General features: G+C 45.4%; 1 protein-coding gene across 4 annotated transcripts in view; it reads left to right on the forward strand.

Moving 5' to 3' along the window:
- Positions 1-6,843: 6,843 nt before the first annotated feature.
- Positions 6,844-21,126, forward strand: part of EVA1C (eva-1 homolog C) — an 81,624-nt gene continuing 67,341 nt past the window's right edge. The window contains exon 1 of one of the 4 annotated variants that reach the window (XM_025186120.2): positions 6,844-7,864. In XM_025186120.2, the coding sequence (XP_025041905.1) occupies positions 7,738-7,864 (127 nt within the window). In that variant the 5' untranslated portion in view covers positions 6,844-7,737. The remainder of the gene's footprint in view (positions 7,865-21,126) is intronic. The other 3 variants (XM_006126095.4, XM_025186119.2, XM_014575040.3) reach the window with 3 other exon arrangements.

Here is a 21,126-nt window from a genome sequence, read left to right on the forward strand (position 1 = left end):
TACCCACCGCTACTGTGGCAAAAAAAATGTTTTTATTATTATTAATAATAATAATTAATAATTAATAATGCTTAGACTGAGGAGTAATTGGGGATGGTCCACACCATCAGTACTCTGAGTTATCAAGATGTGGACCATCAAAACTTTGGAATAGCTATGTTTTACCCCTTATTTCTATTTTGCTTTTAAGAGTGTAAGGTCTTTGGGACAGTGCATGTGCTTTTTGTGTTTGTATAGTGCTTTGCATGTTATGGGTGCTGTCAGAAAAAAAATCCAATTACAGGAAAGCTGCCAATGACACTGACAGCATGCCATGGGGTAGAGAGGTGAATTTTCTGCCCCCTACAATGAGGAAGTAAAGATGGAATTTAGAGGGGAACCAAAGAGAAGGTGGTTGATTTAAATGACTGACATGATGCACATCCTGTTCTGTCTTACTGCTTTCTTACAGAGTGGGCATTGACATTAGGAAGTTATGATTAGCTGTGCAAGAAGCTGATGGTGCAGGGAACTGTTTTAACCACAAAGTACAGAACTTTTTATATCAGAGGTTTTCTACCTGTTTTATTTTTCAGACCCCTAAAAGCTTTTGAACAGAGGAGCAGATCCCTTTGAAATTTTAAGAAATACTCTGCAGACTTCCAGCGAGCTGTGGACCACAGGTTGAAAACCAATGTGTTAGATAACTTTGTCTTTTCTCACATCTGATTATTAGTCCTGGGAAGGAGTGGGAGTTGCTAAAATGTTCTCCCTGCTTTTAAATACACTGGGCCAAGATCCACTGAAGTCAATAAGAATTTTTCTTGTGTAGAATATACAGGATTTGGCATGTTGTTTTCACAGTCAAACTATTACAGACTTGAAGGCCTTGTTAGATCTTGCAGTCTTTAGCACTAAATGACAAATAGAACTTGTAGTATTCAAAAGAACAGCTGCAACTGAAATACACAAGAGAGAGTCTCTGTTATTGGTTACCTTTTTATTCTTGTTTCCATAGGAATGAAGGTTGAATCAGCAAAAATGGGGCAAGTTATTTTAAATATAGTAATTATTTTAAAGCATTTACTTTGTTTCAACAAGTCTGACATTCATTGCCATTGAAACCCAACTGAAGATGACAGACCACTTGTTAGAACTCTCTTGTACATTTCATCTGTGTCAGAGTGCAAGAAAATAAAGGGTACGTCTAGACTGCAAAGCTTCTGTCGACAAAGAGTGTCTAGACAACATCCAGTTCTGTCGAAAAGCAAGCCGCTTTGTCGACATGAGAGTGTAGACGCAAAGGACAGTGTAGATGCAATAACGCCTTCTGTCGACATAACTGTGTCGACAAAAGGCATTATTCCTCGTAGAATGAAGTTTATAGCAGTCGACAAAACTGCTGAGTTCTGTCGACGTTATTTCAACAGAACTCAATGGCAGTAGACGCAGGTATAGTTTTGTTGACAAAAGTTCACTTTTATCAACAATACCCTCTAGTCTAGATATACCCAATGTGTTTAAAAATGTCCGAAGTGGTGGGAAAACCTTGGGATTTTTCTTGTTCAGGATTTTCTAAACTAACCAAACATAATTTTACTAACCATTTCAACAATTTCATTTTTGCTGCTGAGAACAAGCACGAAAAGATTCAGCTCCATGAGAATTTTTTGGAGGGGATAAGTGTTGTATGTGTCTGAAAGCAAGGACTTTAGAATTAAGGCAGTGGTTCTCAACTCGTTTCAGTCCATGGACCACCAGGCCAATCAAAAAATGTTCGTGGACCACCTCCAGCATATGTAGCACAGGACGAACGACACAGCAACCACTCAGCATGACAGCGGCAGCTACACTGATGCTCAGAGCCTCAGACGGAAGTTACTGGCAACACAACGCAGTTACGTCCTAGGTGACGCTATGGATGATGTGCCGTGTGCTTTTGAACACAGCGTAAAACAGCCTAATGGTGGCGCCTGCTCATGCCATTTGACTTTGGACAATGTTCCTGTGGACCACCAAAAACTCACCATGGACCACCAGTTGAGAACCACAGAATTAAGGTATCACCAGTGCAGTAAGTGTGGTGAAGATTAATGATCCGGAGTTCAATTTAGTGGGTCTAGTATAGACCTGTAAATCAAATGCTGAGGACAGCTTCAGCAGGCATCTGTACTCCTCACATCACAAGGAGTAAGGGAAACCAATAAGAGTATTTGCTCCCATCTGCCTCCTGCAATGGGGATAGCACCAGATCTAGTGTAGCCCCAGCCTAACAAACTACAGCCTTGTTTCAGGAAAGACACTTAAATACATGCTTAATTGTAATCATGAATTTAAGTCCCATTGACTTCAAGGTCTTTAAATGTTTTCCAGAATAAGGATTCTTTCCTGAAGAAGGGCTTATGTATGTATCTTAGGGATGTTAAAGACTAGTCGACTATCCGATAAGCATTTGCTTATCGGATAGTCTGTGGACTAATTGACTAGTTGATTCCCTCCCCCCCTTGCTGCCTCTTTGAGATAGAGGCAGCAAAGGGGAGGAGAAAGGGGTACTTCAAAGCGGCAGCACCGCACAGCAGAGCCAGGGATTAGCTGTGTGGCACTGCTGCTTTGAAATCCCAAGGCAGCATTTCAAAGGGGCAGCCGCCACCACTGCACAGCAGATCCCCGGCTCAGCTGTGTGGCACTGCCCCTTTGAAATGCCACTTCCGCGCATTTCAAAGGGGCAGCTGGAGCCCAAAGTCAGTGGGGGACTGTGAGTGGTTTTGAAATGAGGGACTCCATGGCTTTGAAATGCACAAGAGCCCTTGCTGGGGACTTCCCGCTGGCCCCAGGCTATACAGCAAGTTCCGCATTCCTCCTGGGGCTCTTGTACATTTCAAGGGAGGAATGCGGAAATGCCTATTGAGTAGTTGATGGAAATTCCATCAACTATTTAACTTGTCAATTAATCGCATTTTAACATCCCTAATGTATATGTATATCTGTCTGTCTGTCCAGATAGGTCAATTCCCTCAAATACGTCAAGTGATGAAATCCACATGTTAAATTGCACTGTCATATAACATAGATATGAAATTATACATCTTTAACTACTTCATCTTGCCTTCTGCTACTTGTCCATCTTCCCTGAGGTCACTTATAATATTCCAAACCTCTAAGCAGCTTCAAACAGCTGTCACATTTAAAGTGCAATCTTCCAGAGAAGTGTTTCCTTCTCCCCTCATACATGTGGATTTTCTCCTCAAAATTTCTGCTGCCTGAAGGCTAGGGTTTACCAGATTCACCCCGAAACATTGATGGATTTAAGGTCCTTTTTCTCATAACCTTGTAGGCAGGGCTTAAATTCTCATTGAATATTTCCCAGGCCTTCCTGCACCTCTACCCACAATGTGCTATAAAAACTCCAGAGGGGTTGAAAATATTGACTCGAGCTCCACTCCAGACAGCTCCCACTAACTTTAAGCCCTTCTCCCAGGACTAGAAATTTGAGTTTCAGCTCATAGGAAAGGGAAGATTCACAGCTTCCCAATTGGGCATTTAGCCCTGATAGGCTCCTACATATTAAACCATCAAAAGATGAATTTTAGATGTAGAAGCACTATTTTAGGTCATTTTTGGAGGTTTTTATGTTTCTTTCAGAATCCAGTGTATAGGACTCATGGTCACTGAATCACCTGAACAGGCAGGGGGATAAAAATATATGGTACTTAAAACATGAGTGTCCCCTGGTACCTTGCTTATATTATCACTCATTTCAGTGCTATCACCAACTGTGCTGAACCAGTGCTATCCACTATGTAAAATTTTAGGGGTAAAATCCCAGCATAGACAAGGCTATTGAGTAAGTCAGTCAATAGAGAGAAAAGTAGGGAATCAACCAAATTTCACAATACACTATAACAGGGCTACTCAACTTTGGATGCCCTGGGGGCCACAGTGATACAGCACATGCCGAGGGTGGTTGCATATACATGCAAATATATATGCAAATGGATTTTCACACTGATGGGCATGAATACAAAGATTAAAGCAAGACTACACAACACACAGGCTCCATTTAAGTCAGTTCTGCTGATCCTAATAAAATGCAATATTTACCCGATTTCCACCCATATGGCAGCACTTTTAATGAGCAATGACAGTCCAGGAATGTAACTATTAAAGTGCATATCAACAGAAGACAATTATACTGACTACTTTTTTGTTTTGGCTCCCACCTGTAGGCCACATGTTGAGCCCCACATAAATCCAAACCACACTATGGACCACCTGCAGTCCACAGTCCACATGTTGAGTAGCCCTGCACTATAAGGAATAGCTAAGTTACGTGTCGTTGCTTCAGAACTAACCATCATTGATGGCTGTCATGCACTGCCAGAGTAGCAGTAACATTTTTATCTATTTAACTGAATTCAATAAAAATTAATGGAGTGTTCACAACCTTAGGCAGGCTAGTGTGAAATTTTCTTTTATCTGCCCAAGACCAGGGAAGCATGATTATAATGTATATCATAAATCAACTGTACTCTGTATAAGAAAGAAAGAAAGAATTTGGTTGTCAGTGATGGGCCTGCAGTGTGAAATTAGGATATGTACAGGCAGTCCCCGGGTTACGTACAAGATAGGGACTGTAGGTTTGTTCTTAAGTTGAATCTGTATGTAAGTCGGAACTGGCGTCCAGATTCAGCCACTGCTGAAACTGATCAGTTTCAACAGCGGCTGAATCTGGACGCCAGTTCTGACTTACATACAGATTCAACTTAAGAACCCCAGGCATCCCCAAGTCAGCTGCTGCTGAAACTGATCAGCGGCTGATTCCAGGAAGCCCGGGGCAGGGGCTTCCTGTAGTCAGCCACTGGTCAGTTTCAGCAGCGGCTGACTTGGGGACGCCTGGGGCAGAGCAGCTAGGGTGCTGCTGGGTTGGTCCAGTAGCGTCGCCGCTCCTCGGCGCTACTGGACCAACCCAGCAGCACCCAAGCTGCTCTGCCCCAGGCGTCCTGATTCAGCTGCTGCTGAAACTGACCAGCAGTGGCTGAATCAGGACGCCTGGGGCAGAGCAGCTGGGGTGCTGCCGGGCTGGTCCAGTAGCGCCCAGAGCGGCGCTACGGGACCAACCGGCAGCGCCCCAGCTGCTGTACCACAGGCGTCCGGAGCAAAGCCGTGGAGCATGGGGGCAGCGGGACAGCCCAGACGTGCCATGGCTGTCCTGCTGCCCTCGGGCTCCATGGCTTTGCTCTGCTTTGCTCCCCGTCCCCCTGGTCTACAGACCAGGGGGACGGGGAGCAAAGCGGCGGAACACGTGGGCAGCGGACAGCCCAGACGCGTCTGGGCTGTCCGCTGCCCGCGTGCTCCGCAGCTTTGCTCTGCTTTGCTCCCCGTCCCCCTGGTCTGCAGACCAGGGGGACGGGGAGCAAAGCAGAGCAAAGCCGTGGAGCACGCGGGCAGCGGACAGCCCTGTCCGCTGCCCGCGTGTTCCGCCGCTTTGCTTCCTCTTCCTGGTCTGCTGGAGACCAGGGAGAGGGAGGTCCCCGTTCATAACTGCGGATCCGACATAAGTCGGATCCGCGTAACTCGGGGACTGCCTGTATTCAAAGCCAAATACAAACTCTTACCAGCTTGACCCACTTTAGAGGTATGTAAGAGGTAGGAAATTCAGATCTGGATTTGATCCAAACTCCTCCAGGTATAGCATTGGAACATAATCTACAACATCTGTTTGGTCCTATCTCCTATTTCTGTTGCCCTAGATTTGAGGGGTATATATACCCCAGAATATGATCAGGCTAATTGCAAACATATTATGAATTAATGAAATAGCCAATATGAATTAATGGAACAGAACACCACAAAGTTCAGTGTTACTTTGGAGACAGGCTTTCAGAAGCAAGGTCATAACATATTGGCAGTTTTGCTAATCAGAATGGGAAGAGGGGAGGAAAGAGTAAAGAACTGAGAATGAAAGAAGATATGTGGATGGATATCCTTGAGTTTAGACACCTCTGATATTAAAAGTTTATTGAAAATTAGGAAAAGTAATGATCCAGTAGGGATCGTTATAATCTATGGGTTTTGTGGAGATTGTTATAAAAGGTTTATTAATAGCGTGTACTTGGGAGCAGTCCTTGGGAACTATCCTGGGAGAGACATTTTTCCTCCCGTCTTTACTCCTTCGCAGGGTTGCATTTGGCCAACACTGGCCTGTCATTGATTACTCAATACTACCTCAGAATACTAGGTAAATATTTGGGATGTTCTAACTGTATGGCTTATGTCTGTGTATGCTTAAATCTATTAAAGTCTAGTGATAGACAAAGGCATGCTGACTTGCATCTAATCCTTAATCAGACAGAATCGCTAAATTCCTATCGATTTATTCCTAACACCTCCTGGAGTGAAATAGTTAAGTTGCCCTGTTGGAAATTTTGAAAACTCCCAGTTTACATTACATACTCACCAGAGCCATCTAACGAATAAGGTGTAGAGTATGACTGTGCCTAACAAGCTACAAACTATTAGAAGCTCATGTCTTCCCACTTCCACATTTATCTCTGAACAAAACTGCAGTGCAGAGAATTGTAGATGCTTCCTGGCCATATTTCCAATATTGCTTTTATTTTCCTTCGTGGTTGCAATTCTTAAAGTGGCTGGGAAATTAGTGCCTAACTTAATTCTTACTTAATTAGTCCCAGTAATGTCAGGAGAAGATCAGAAAGGTCAAGCGATGTTCAGCAATTTCTTATTGATGAGCTTAAAAGAACTGGAAAGAAACATTTGAAGGTAGGCTAGAACCTTGCAAGGGCAGTTTTTGGATCCCTGACTTTCCACTAGTTTTTTATTCTTGCAAAAGAGTCTGCAGTCCCTAATATTTCCCCAAGGGGCTTTTAAGACTTTAACAGGACAAAATGGAGGGTGGGGAATAAAACTCTACTTGAGAAACTGGCCGTTAAATGAAACTATACGATATTTGGGAAGAGAACATGTTTGGGGACCTAAATTCGGAGAGAAAGCAGGGAAACACCATTATTTTATTACACTTGATTCTTCAAACAGGTGCACTTCGGCTGAAACCCTCCCATCTCGAATTTTGATCCCAGGAGGCAACCTGAAGGTTTGGTTGGGATTTCCTCGGAAGACCCATTGCACAGGTTAAAAAAACAAGGCAGCGAGCAGCAGGCTCCGAGCAAGGGACTTGCTTTGCTCGCTGTCCTGTCCCGAATTCTGGCGCAGGGAAGCGCGGGGCTCGCCTGGGTGCCACGGGGCGGCTGTGGGAAGGCGGAGTGAAGGCGCAAGGGGCACACGCACCACCCGAGGGCGCGCGGGGGCGTGTGAGGGAAGGGGCTCGCCTCGCAGAAAGCCGGGGCGCCGGGAAGACGCGGCGTGTGCCCGTCCGGAGGGAGGCGCCGGGCTCTAGAAATGCGCGGCCGGGGGTGGAGAGCGGGAGGGGAGGCCCTTGGGGACTGACTCCCGCTGGCGCTCCCGGTGCCCGCAGCCGAGCCTGGGGAAAGGCGCGCACAAGCGCAGGCAAAGCTCGGTCCGCGCCAGGCACCAGCAATTGCTGGGACTTCCTCTTGGGGGAAGCTGCGCCGAGGCGCGGGCTCGGTCACGGCGGCTGCCTCCTCCCCGCGGGCGCTGTAGGCAGCGCGCTCCAGTCCCGGGGAGGACGGGGCGCTTGGTGGGGAGGATGCGCTGCCCGCTGCGGGCCGGATTCATCATGTGACTCGCCCGGGCTGCGAAGACCCCTCCTCTCCCCGCACCATGAGTGAAGTGGATGCTGGGCAGCCTCCCAGCCGGAGACAGGTAGAACCCGGGCTGCTTCTCAACCTCCTCTACTGCGTGTTCCTAGTGGGGACCAAGGAAATCGAGGCTCTGACAGACTTCTCAGGTAAGGCAGCATGGCCATGCCCTGCCCCGGCGCGGGCAGAGCCCCCCTGGCGCTGGGAGGAGGCAGGGACGCGCAGCAACAGGCGGGCACCTTTTAGAAGGGTGGAGGTGGGGGGGAGTTTAGCTTCCCGCCTGCCCAGCAAGCAGGGTGCATGGCCAGGATCAGGGTGCGTACCTAGGAGGGACTCTTCAATACAGGGTGTGCCCAGCACTGGCTCATCAGCAGGGTGCATGGCCAGGATTAGGGTGCCCAGTTTTCAGCAGGGTGTGTGCCCAGGGGGCTAGGGCAGGGTGTGTGCCCAGCAAGGGTTCCTCTTGCGGGAGGGGAGTGTGCCTAGGATTAGGGTAGGTGCCTAGGAGGATGTAGGTGACTGTCAGGGAGGGGCCTCGCCAGTAGAACATGTGCCCAGGGTTATGGTGCCTCCTGGAGTAGTTCCTCACTAGGGTGCATGCTGGGGGTTAGGGTGCCCGCTTTGGTATAAAGGTAGATACATAGATGAAAAGACTAGGACACTTTATTTTGGCTAAATTGTCTGGTTTACATTTTCAATTTTGGCTAATGAGGACTTTGGAATCAGTGAAACTTCGAACTGTTACAGTTGCTTTGGAAATCACTTTTCAAGAGTCAGTTTTAGCCTTTGGGCCTGAATTGGGCACAGAGATTAGCTGTGCAAAGCCCAAATTTAGATAAAGGGCAAAGATTAGTCAAAGGGAGAGCACTGGCTAGCTACCTCTCTACCATAGATGAGATAATAGGAAAGACCCATAACGCTGTAGAATAGAGCAAGATCATGCCCATCCTGACAGGCTGTTAGGCCTACACCACAAAAGTTAATACAAACACAATTCAGACCTCCTAGTGCTGTAGAACTAAAGAAGAGGACATAGAAAGAGAGTGTTGGCAGGGATGTGATATGGGAAGCAGTGTGGTGACTTTAGCCATTCAGAACCATCAATCTCTTTTCAAATAAAACTCTGAGAACACAATTTGCTAGTGAGCAAGGACCTATGCCAAAGTCCATGGGAGTCAATTAAAAACTCCCACTGATTTCTATGCATATTGGAGCAGGCCCTGAGCCACCAGAGCATTCAAGGCCAGTTCTGAGACCAGTGGACACATCAAAATAAGGTGTCTGACAATGCAAGGGAACTATTTCATAATGTAAAATTTAAATAGCTTTGGAAAATGTACTGATGCTGCTGCCTATTTTATGCAGAAAGAAGGGACATTTCTGTTAAAAATTACAATTTCTGTTCCATGACATAGAACATTTCATTGTTGTTATGAAAATACTTAGATCAGCTGCTTGCCTTGCCATACTAATAAAGTGCTTAGTATTTGCCTTATAGTTGCAACCCTAGCAAACTGTAAGCCAGTGCTTTCCCCTCTGGCAAGGCAAAAGATAAACCTCACAATTAAGAAGCAGAGTGTAACTTTCTGAAAGCTAATCAGATGCACATGGATAAAGTTAATACATCATAAATAATATTAATATATTATTATACAGATTAATATAGTTAATGCTAACACTGTTTAAAATGCTGATGGATGGTTGTGCAGAGGCTGGTCGTGTTTATTTTCTCAAATGTAGGAAAAATAGTTTATACTATTGTTTCAAATTGAATAAATGTGAAAATCCTATTCCTAAACTGTAGAGAATAAAAATACAGATGTATATGTTATATTACTACCCTTTGCTGCCTTTCGCATGTAAAATATTTTTAAAATACTTGTTATCTTACTCTTAAGTGTTTTGTGGCTTGACTCCCAGTTGTTGGTAGTTGTACGGAAGTTATTATGTAACTGTCTATAATGAGGAAGAAAAGTAATAGAGGTCACACTATAGCAACTAAATTAAAAAATATCCCTAGATCCTCTCACGAAAAGACTATTCATACTTGAAAGTTATTTTGACAAGGAAAACCGAGGTGCATTTTAAAAGTACTTATGTGTTCAGTATTTCATTGTTCTTAGAACAATCTAAATAAATAAAATGAACAAAGGCAATTCCCAACCTAAACCCAGAATCTAACATTAAAAATATGCCTTACATAGAAGTATGTAAGTAAAAGGTAGAAGAATCTCTTAAATTCCAACCTATGGCAGCAGAACTGGTAAAATGTCTAGGCATTGATATCTGCCCACATTTTTTCTAATGTAGAGATGTAATCCTCAGTGACAAATAAAAAAATAAAAATGTTACTGATCCTTTTAAGGGAAAAAATAATGCTTCCCAGAACAATCCAAGCAGATTTTTCACCAGTTCTGAATTAATGAAATTTATAACAGGTAGTGCAGGCCAAAAGCTGTCAGAAAATCCTCAAGAAGTAAGACGAAACTTTTAAATGGCATCCTGAGTCTGCTTATAACTAATATACCTGTTAAGAAGTTTAGGCTATGCAACAAAATACAAAAGCACTGAGCTTCTAAAGTTGCTGACTTTCCTTATGCTTTCCCTTCCTTCCTCAACAAAAGCACACGGTTGATTTTCATAAGCCTTGTTGAGTTTATGTGAAAACAAGTCTGTCTCTTTTAAAGAGACAGAAAACTATTGCCACAAAGACTCCTAATAAAACAATCTCTCTCAGGGACAGCTATTAAAAGAAGTTGTGCTGATTTATATCAGATGAGGACCTGGCTGAATGTTTATAATCCACATGCATGTTCACTTTTTGGAGAAGGGACAATTCCCAATGTGAATCTAACAGCAAAATCTCTGTGCGGCCCAGTGAGGATTTCCTTTTGAAATCCATGTCACAGCAAAAGAAACTGAAAGAGTCAAGGAGTCATTTAAGTGTTCTGTACAGTAGGATCCAGTAGTGAGAGATTAGTGATGCTCACAGAGTTGGAAGGAAAGTAGCTTAAGCTTTTTCTCCTCATCACAGATCTTAAGCTTTTCTACTAAGATTATCAGGTGACATACTTTCTTGGTTCACTGATTTTTTCGCTCTATGATTCTAGAATCAGATCTTTAACTCAGCAGCCCTAAACTGGCCTGCCTCTCTCCTCCTTCTCCTGGCATTCTGATGGCTTCCTCTAATCACTTCCCAGCCTGCTGTGAGAGCCTGCATGAAACAACAGTACATTTACCCTTTCTTGTTCCCTTTTTAAATACATTAAATTGTCCTGTCAGTACTAACCTGGAAATTGTTCAGTCATTTGTTAGTCACAGGACCTAATTCTCCCCTAATTTGCAAACATTTAGAGCATATACAATAAAAAGATATTCCAAAGAACAATGACATTTTAAGCAAAATGAGGGTAGGGGTTTACTTAAAAAAAAGTCCACATGTTTGACTTTTAATCAGCTTTCCCTTATGACAAGGTATATAACTCCCTCACTGAACAGCAAAGGGTTAAAGAGCTGTTATGGACTCAGGAGGCCAGACTCCTCTTACCTAGCTAAGCGTGCTCCACTTGGGAGGTAGTATTTACAAAGAACTGGTCAGCTCCCTGGGAAGTGGACAAGGCAAAGAGAAGGTCTTACTTGGATAGCTCCAAAAGAGTACACAACCAGATCCAGACTGGGAGAAGGCATGGTGGTGAGTGGCAGCTCTTATGGGTCAAAGACAGGTAGGCACCTTGAAGGGACAAACTTGCAACATCCTGAGAAAGAGGGAAGTAGGAAGTGGCCAAGGAAGGCTGACCTGAAGCACCCAAGATGAAAGATGCTGGACAGGCCTTATAGGGCCCTGGGTTACCTCCCCCTCCTGCTGCAACCACCATAAGGTGGTAGACAGCATTCCTGTTGACACCTGGTGGAAAATGTGGGCAACATGACAGAGGTCTGCATTAAGACCAAAATAGAGAGAGGAAAAGTAAAATGGAGATTGACAAACTGCCAAAATGGCTGGTGGACAACAAGCAAAAGAGGCAACTCCACAGGATCTGCAGCAGCAGACCAAGCTAGTCCACCAATACCAAAAAGTAGCCTAACAACAACTATAGCTCATCCAGGAACTGGCGACCCAACAACAAGAGCAGCAGGTTGTCCAGAAAGTTGTTACCCCTTGCCACCCAAAGGGGCCAGCGGGAACCCTAGGGGGCAGGGACCCCAAATCTTGTGATAACTGCCTCCCAGTGAAGCTCTCAAAGATGTACCAAGGTATGACCCAGAAGCATTCCTGTTCACTTTCAAGAGGGTCACTACAGTAGTTCAATGTCCCTCAGGACACTGAGCTACCCTGATAGATCCATACCTGACAGGGCTAGCCCAAGCTGCTTACCACATCCTTGATGTGACGAGGGCCTAAGGTCAAGGCAGTCATCTCAGAAGTTTCTGATATCACCACGGAAATCCACTGGTAACGTTTATACCAGGAAGGATTTCCACAGACTGCCTGGCTAGAGCAATGGCCCAGGACCTTAAGTGACGCTGCTGGAGATAGCTTCAAACCAAAAAGCAAACTGGGGAATAGACAAGTCTCAAAGGGCTAGCTGTGTTAGTCTGTAACTGAAAAAAACTTAAAAAAACCCCCAAACAACCTGAATGGTCTTGCAGCACCTTAGAGACTAACAAAAATATAGATTGTGTCATGAGTTTTCTTGGGCACAACCCACTTCTTCAGATGAAAGCTCATGAACAAGAAGAGTTGGAGCAACTTACACAGATTGTTCCCACTGCCAGCTGACCTGCAACCCAGTCACATCTAGGATGAGACCCTCAGGGTCTGGGCCCATGGGGATGAGCACCCCAAGGAGAAACTTAGCCCTGAAGGGGGAACTCATGGGGACACCATGCTGTCAGTGCTGAAAAGGAATAGAAGAGCTGCTTCTCCTGCGAGTGACCAGGCCATTTATGTCAGGAGTGCACCTACACAGTCTGTTCCTATGGGCAGATAGCTAGGTCAGAAAGAAAATACCAGGCAAAATGGTAATTCCTGTGCAGGCTAATGGGGTGACTGTGCTGGGGTTGATAGATTCTGGGTACAGCCATACAATGGGTAGAGCCAGACATCTAGCCAAGCGGGGAGGCAATGTAGATACCATCTATCTGCTGTATGTTCATGGATATATATGCCCATATCCCTCCAGGGAGACGCAGTTCATGATAAGTGAACACTCAAGAAAAGTGTAGGTCAGGGTAGCCTCTGCGTTGGCTTACCTAGTGATTCTAGGTCAAAACCTTGAGGATTTCAAGGAGATTATAAAATCCTGGGGTAATGAATTGCTAAGGAAAAAATACTTCCAGAGATGGACCCCCAAGTCCTTGACGGCAAGAAGCGTAGCCTGAGTCACGGATGAAGAGAACCCCAAAGAGTGCCTGTCCCAAAAGAAACTGCTACTAAGGAAGCAGAAGCCTACCCCCCTCCCCCCCCCCCCCCCCCCAGCCTCAACACCAGGATTTGCTGATGCCAAGAGATATTTTGTAAGTGTGTAGAGGAAGACCCGACTCTTAGCCAGGCATATGAACACCTCACAGAAGTGAACAGGGAAGTGGCAGACCCACACACAGTTGCTGCATCTATGGCCCCACTTTGAGCTATAGAGGAGAGGCTGTACTGGATGGCCAACAATGTCCAAACAAAATAAACATGTGCCCAACTCCTGGTCTCAGAGAAGTTCCAACAGCAGGTGCTGCAGCTGGCAGATATGTGGGAGGCACATTGGATCAGAGAAAATCCTCAGCCAGGTAGCTCTTAGGTTTTACTGTCTGGGGATACATGGAGAAAACAAGGATTATGTGTCATGCCCTGTGGCACCTGCCCAGGTTCACAATAACCCTGAAAATCCTGTTTATCTTGCTCCCCGAGGGGCCACTCAAAAAGATGACAACTCGGTACCAGTTCATTCTAGCAATAGTAGACTATGCCATCCAGTATCCGAAGGCTATCCCCCTTCGATCCAGCATAGCCACTCACATCATCCCTGAGCTGCTGAAGCTATAGACCCGGGTTGGGGTACCAAAGGAGAGAGCTTAACCAGTTAGGGGACCAACATGATGTCAAAATTGATGAAGGAACTGTGTGATCTTTTAAAGATTAAAATAGTAAAGATGTGAGTCTGTCACCCTCAGACAGACAGTCTAGTGGAGAGCTTTAATAAAGCCCTTAAAGAGATATTGAGGAAGTTCATTGCCCAGTACCCATGGCACTAGGATCGATTGCTCCCACCCCTTCTTTTTATTATACATGAAATGCTTCAAATTCCATCATTTGAGCTTCTGTGAGAGACAACCCCATGGGGTGCTTGACCTGCTTCAGGAGAAGTGGGAAGAGCAGCCACCACTTAAACTCAATGTGGTCCACTCCATAAACTACCTGCCAAAGGATTTGGAGAGGTTAATGACATGTTCCCTGGGAAAACTTGCTGCAGGCCCACAAATAAATCTACAACAGAGGGGCTCAGATGAGAGAGGTCAGGCTTATGGATAGGACCCTGCTGCTTCTTCTGATCGCAGAATCAAAACTGCTGGCTGGATGGCAAGGCCCATTTGAGACACTAAGGAAGGTAGGGGCAGTTAATTATGACATACGTCTGCCCAGCAAATGATGGAAGACGCAAATGTATCGTGTCAACCTGCTAAAGCCTGTTGTGAGTGGGAGGCCTTCTCATAACACCATCTCTGCCTGAGCTGGAACTCCGCTCACACATGCCCCCTGGACAAGACCCCGGGCTGATTCCACTGGTTGAAGACTTTCAACTGGAACAAGAGCACCCACTGCAACATTTGTGAAAGCCTTCCCCTAGGTCAGGGTGGCAACCTATGTGACTCAAGCCAAATATGGCTCAGTACGGAGCCAAATATAGCTCACAGCTCAAGCTCAGTCCCTCCCTCCCCTGCAATGGGAAGCCGGTGCTGGTGCTCCAGCCTCATACCTACCTCCCGCCCCCGGCAAGATTGGAGCACCAGTGCCGGCTTTCTGTGAGAGGGGGAAGAAAGCTTCAAGACTTGTGCGATTGGGGAAGAAGTGGAGCCAAAAGCGGCTCTGCATGCTGTCACTCCCCCTCCCCCAGCTAAAGGAACAGCAGTGTACAAACACTGACGGAATCTGGTTGTTAGAAGCAGCAGGAGGCCATGCCTGGGAGCAGCATGGGGTGCAAAAGCAAGTAAGTGCCCCCATCAAGCCCAGACCCTGCACCCTCATCCCTCCTGTACTTATCCCCTTCATCAAGACCACACACTCCGTCTGCTCCTGCACCCTTTCCCCTGGCCACATACGTACCCCCACCCTGCTCCTGCACCCTACCTCCCACCCAGACCTCACCACCTCAGCCCCCCCTGCACCCACTTCCCGCCCAGATCCTGTACCCTCATCCCTCTCACTGGCAGCTCTGTCCAGCACACTGAACCACTCATTTTTGGCCCCACAAAATCCACTAACCCTGGAACCCCAGAAGAGTAAATCTGATCTGAAGCCTTGAACCTCAGTCCTCCCTGCCCCTCTTGTCCCTATGGGGCTGGAGCACCAGAAGAATGAGATGTTTCAGTTGGGGGCCAGTAGGGGTTGGGGTTTTTTTGGAGTTTTTTTGTTTGTTTGTTTGCTTCTCGACCCAAAGAAGTTCCTCACACCTGCCATAAATAAAGACAATCTTGAAACCTTTTGTGCTGGACATAATATTTTACTTTATTTAAAATGAAGTTAATGAAAACTAATATGAAACAGTTACAGTGCTTAATCTGTTTAATTTTGATTAATATTTCCTTTCTTACTGGCTAAATTAAACTGTTCTCCCTCGCTGCAGCACTAGCAAAATGTCTTGGGCATAATTCTATAATTAATGGTGAGTTTTCATTAGGAGCTGGTGATCTGTGGAAAGGTTTGCATTGAGCCGGGTGAGCCACAGGCTAAAAAGTCTGAGAACCATTGCTTTTTTATCATTCCCAAAATACATGCAACTTTTCAAATTAAAATGAAAAATTAATTCAGAAATTTAAAAAAGCATAAAATGGGCCAGCTGGGGCACTCTGCTCATTTAAAGGGCCAGCTGAGGGCATGGGGTAGAGCAGTGGTCCCTGGGGGGCGGGGCCACTCACGCACCGGGCGCCCGGGGGGCGGGGCCATTCATGCGCCTGGCACCCGGGGGGCGGGGCCGCGCGTCCGGGGCCATGCAAGGGACGGGGATGCCCTTGCACCCGGTGCCGGCATGTGCCCCAGGGCCGGGGCTGGGGCCGTCCGAGCGCCTTGTGCCGTGGGCCCGGGGCCGGCACCGGCGCTGCTCGCGCGCCTGAGCGCCGTGCGCCCGAGCGCCCACATGTGCCCCGGGGCTGCGGCCGCCCGAGCGCCGTGCACCTGGCGCCGGTGCGTGTCGCACGCCTGGTGCTGGCACCTCCCGTGTGCAGCACGCCGGGGGCAGGGCCGGCCCAGGTTGTCGGCGGGCACGCACAAATGCCCCGGCAGGCGCCATGGCGACCGCGGGCACCGCGTTGGGGACCACTGGTGTAGGGGATAAGTGCGTGCTCCCAGCTGGGACAGTGAGAGGGGCAGGCGGTGGCAGATGTCTCTATCTGACCACGGCAGCCTGGCTCTAGCCCCCATCTGACTACCACAATCTGTCCCTAGCTGTCGTGCTCCTGGGGCAGACGCCACGGCCCCGCCATGGCAGCCCTGCAACTGCTGCAACAGCCTAGCTGCAGCAGCCTGGCTGGGGATTGCCATCCTGACCAACAAGGCCCCAGTCAGGGCCCAGCCCCCATCTGGCTATAGTGTCCTGGCTCTGGCCCCAATCCTGGGGCAAGCCCCACAGTCCTGCCCTCATCTAGCTGCAGGAAGGGCTGGTGGTGGCCCTCTCCTGTTGCGGCACAGGTAGGAGGGGAGGACATACTATGGCTGCAGTGATCCTGGCCCGGCCCCTCATGCAGCCTCTGCTGCTCAGGTACAGCAGCCCAGCCTCAGCCAAGTAAGGTAATCTGACCCCAGGGATCCCCCCACATACTCTACTTCCCACCCCCAGCATCCTGCCTTGCCTCCTGCACTTCTCATACACCCTAATCCTCTGCCCTGAGCCCCTCATACACACCAACCTTGGCTCCTGCACCCCCCCCACATCCACAAACTCCCCCCTCAGCAGTAGCAGAAGTTCCATTAAATAAAGTCTATGAGTACAGTGTTTAATGTATGCTATTATTAATCATTATGTTAATTATCAACAATGTTACATTGTATATTTTCAGTCGTGCAAATGGGCATTCTTATATGGCTCTTTGTTGACCACTTGTTCTAAATTTTGATGTAGTTTGGTTCTTTGGTTTGAAAAGAGCCAACCACTCTTGGTTTGGTTTGCCAACTGCTGCTCTAGGTGTTTGCAGGGAAAAAAGTCTGGGCTAAACCTCGGTTCCTGCCAAGGAAGATGTGGGACGTTGCAAAAATTGCTGCAGTGTTAGGGGTAGAGAAGACTGGGTATCAAAAAAGTAATGTCATCTTTTAGAAACAGGACATATCTCATGTAGAAATTTTCCACATGGAGATGTAAGATTATATTGACTCAAAGATCTACAAAGTTGATACTTCTTTAACAGTTGTTCGATGGAAACATGCTGCATCCTGTACGTATCATGAACTACACCATAGAGAATATTTATTCTTACATCTGCTATCCTATTCTAATGGGTGTGTCTACACTGTACCATAGCTCACAAATTGTATATCTTTTTTTGATCTTATTTCAAAATAGCTTATTTCAGAATTTGGAAATAACCCGCTATTCCAAAACATCCCTTACTCCTTGTGGAATGAGGTTTACATGGATGTTGGAATAGAGAGCCTGTTATATTTCAAAATAAGAAGTTTGTTGTGAAGACGCAGGATAGCTATTTCGGGATACTCTGAAATATCCCGAAATAGTGTTGCAGTGTAGACGTAGCCGATGCTAATTTTTTAATGAAATCTCAGCCATATATTTAAACACTGAGAATGCCATGGGCTTGAAAAACAAATATAGGGCCTGATCCAAGAGACCAGACTGGGCCTGTAGCTAGAGAGCTCTCTTCTTCCCTGTTGGGTATTCACCAGAGGAATTCTAAGGCCCCTCAAAGCATTTAAGCACATACACAAATTTATCCATATTCAGACTGAGTTTATCTTTAAATCCATGCGTAATGCTTTGTTGAATTGGGATGGTTTGCTGAATCAGAACCTAAATCAGAAGTCCTCAAATTGTGGTGCACTCTCCCCTAGGAGGACAAGAAGTGTTCAGAGATAGGACGGGGCCCAGGCCAGCCCCCATGAGAAGTGGGGAGGGAGTGCCATCCAGCTCCATTACCCCCAGCCCTAGTCTTAACCCCCAGCTTATGGTGGGGGGGGGGGGGGACATGCATAGACAGAAGTAAGAAAGAGCCACAACCATGAAGAGTTTGGGGGCCATTGGCCTAACTGCATATTATTTCATCAATGGTAACTTGCAACTTCCATATCTGAGAACGACTCAATATCCACCCAGAAAAGTGAAGATTTTGTATTTTGCTAAGTTATCCCATTTTTTAAATCCACCATAACAAATACTTAGTTCTTTGCTCATTGGAGAATGCTGGGATTGTGATGGCTTACAAGGGTTTTAAGGAGGTTGTGGTCATCTGTATAACTTAGTATAAAACAGAAAGACAGGATGAAATCCTGGCTCTGAAGTCAATAGCAAAATTCCCAGTGATTTCACTAAGGCCAGAAGTTTACCCACACACTGTGCATCTGACAGGATAACTTAGCCCAAATAAAAGACATGATTGATATAGTCATAGCAAATGTATTGGTTATAATTTTAGTTAGAACTATATAGTGATACCCCTCAATACTCATGGTTTCTATAATGGTGAGTGAGATAGTCATAGATTCTAAGGCAGGGCAGGACCACTATGATCATTTAATCTGATCTCCTGTCTGACACATGCCACAGAACTTCCCAAAAATAGGTTCTGGATCAAATAGGAATTGATATGATTCTAAGTCTCTGATCTGACGCCTTATATTCTAAGACTTAATATTTTAATCTTTGCTATTTTCCTCATATCCCCAGCTACCATATATTACAAAAGTTCTGATTTCTGGATACCTTGACTGATTTTTAAACCTTTATCTCTTCTATAATATCAAGTGAATACACACAGTACATTTGTGTCATTTGTAAGGTAACATGTTTCCTAAAACATAGAATCATAAGGTGCGTCTACACCACAGAGGCACTGTAACTTGAGCTATGCAAATTATTAAAGTATTTCGAAATAGAGCTCTATTCTGAAACATCCCTTAATCCTCGTGGAAGAAGCTTTAGTTATTTCGAAATAACAGGGCTGTTTAAAGGATGTGGAATTCCTATTTTGGGATACCAGAAATATCACAAAATAATGCCTAGACATACCCATAATAATTAATATTCAAAACTCAGGTGTGTCTACACTGCAGGACTTAACTCTAAATAAGCTTTGCAAATTGAGCTACATCAATTGCATAACTTATTTCTAAATAGGGAGCATCAACACAGCACTTATTTTGAAATAGATGTCGGAATAGTGGGACCATTATATTTCGAAATAACAGGCTTGCTGTGAAGACGTGGGATAGCTATTTCAGGATACTTCGGTATCCCAAAATGGTGTTGCAGTGTTGACATAGCCAATGCTGTTTTTTCATGAAATCTTATCCACATATTTAAACACTGAGAACTGAATGCCATGGGCTTGAAAAACAAATATAGGACCTGAGCCAAGACACCAGACTGGGCCTGTAGCTAAAGAGCTCTCTTCTCCCCTGTTGGGTATTCACCAGAGGACTTTTAAGGCCCCTTAATGCATTTAAGCACATACACTAATTTGTCCATATTCATCAAGACCCTTATTCCCTTCCCTTATTCCTTGTACAACGAGGATTACAGGTGTTGGAGTAAGAAGTCCTCCAGCTCGACAGTATTGTGACACTATTTAGAAATAACTGCCTGCTGTGTAGACGCAGACTAAGTTATTTCGGAATCGCGCTAGTTATTTTGAAATAGTGTTGCTGTGTAGATGTACGCTCAGTCTTACAAGTCTAAAATATCTCTGCATATTGTCTGACTCCATGTTTGCCTGTGGTGCCCAGTGAATACCATTCATCTCTTCTGAAGGTGAGGAAGAAACATAAGAATGATCTCCAGAACAAATCCTGGACTTGGATGGGCATAATAGAACATAATCCCATTTCAAGTCTTTCAGCATTCTTTGGCTGATTACAAATACCTGGTGTGGTTTTGGTTTTTTTAGTATAGTGGTTGAATAATCTGAGTAAAATAACACTCTTGATTTTCTAGCCAAAATGCTATCCAAAACTCGGATTATTACTTCATCACTTGAAAGAAGGAAAGATAGAACTGTTTCAGTTCTTCTTCTTCCCTTTGTTTTCTTTTCAGGTATGCTTCTCTTTCTGTTACAAATGACTTAAAATATTTCTGAAAGCCAAATTTATGGATAAAATTGGCCTATAAGGTTCAAATGAATGTTTGAAACCTCAAATCTTTATTATTTTTATTATTTTGAGTAGCAGTAATAACATAAGTTTTTACAAATAATAACAGGTGGATTTTGACTTTCAGAGAAATTACCAATAATCAAAAGGGGGTTAAAAAACCAACATTATAAGAAATCAGAGATGGATAACAGGTTCCTGGAAGGCCTTTTCTTTGTTTCTTTTCAGCTTTAATGCTCAGATTTTTCCTCCAGTAGCTCCTTTTCTACGTCATCTTCCAAGATGACCCTTAAATATGCAATGACTTCTTTATCCCAGTTCATCAATCAACCAGCCTCTCTTCAGCCAGATCTCTTCTGAAAACCCATTTCTTCTGCGCTGCCTCCAAGAAGTGTCTCTCTCTCTCTCTCTCTCTCTCTCTTTCTCTCTAAAAAAACTTTTCCTTCAGGACAACTGAGTGACATCATGTGTCACTCTGGATATGTCTAGACTACATGCCTCTGCCGACAGAGGCATGTAAATTAGATATACCGACATAGTCAATGAAGCGGGGATTTAAATATCCCCTGCTTCATTAAAATAAAAATGACTGTCCCATTGTGCTGGCTCAGCTGATTGTGAAACGAGGCATAAGGGATCGGTTGATAATGGCTTTCCCTGTCGACCGATCTGCGTCTTGACTGCCACGTTGTACTGACAATCAGCTGAGCCGGCACAATGGGGCGGCCATTTTTATTTTAATGAAGCGGGGGATATTTAAATCTCCGCTTCATTGACTATGTCAGGTAGTCTAATTTACATGCCTCTGTCGGCAGAGGCATGTAGTCTAGACATACCCTCTGTGTCCTGCTGCCCCTTACTCTGCCCTCCGCCAGGTGGCCTGCTTCCCCC

Source organism: Pelodiscus sinensis, chromosome 1 (assembly GCF_049634645.1).
Source record: "Pelodiscus sinensis isolate JC-2024 chromosome 1, ASM4963464v1, whole genome shotgun sequence".
NCBI classification, from domain to species: Eukaryota; Metazoa; Chordata; order Testudines; family Trionychidae; genus Pelodiscus; species Pelodiscus sinensis.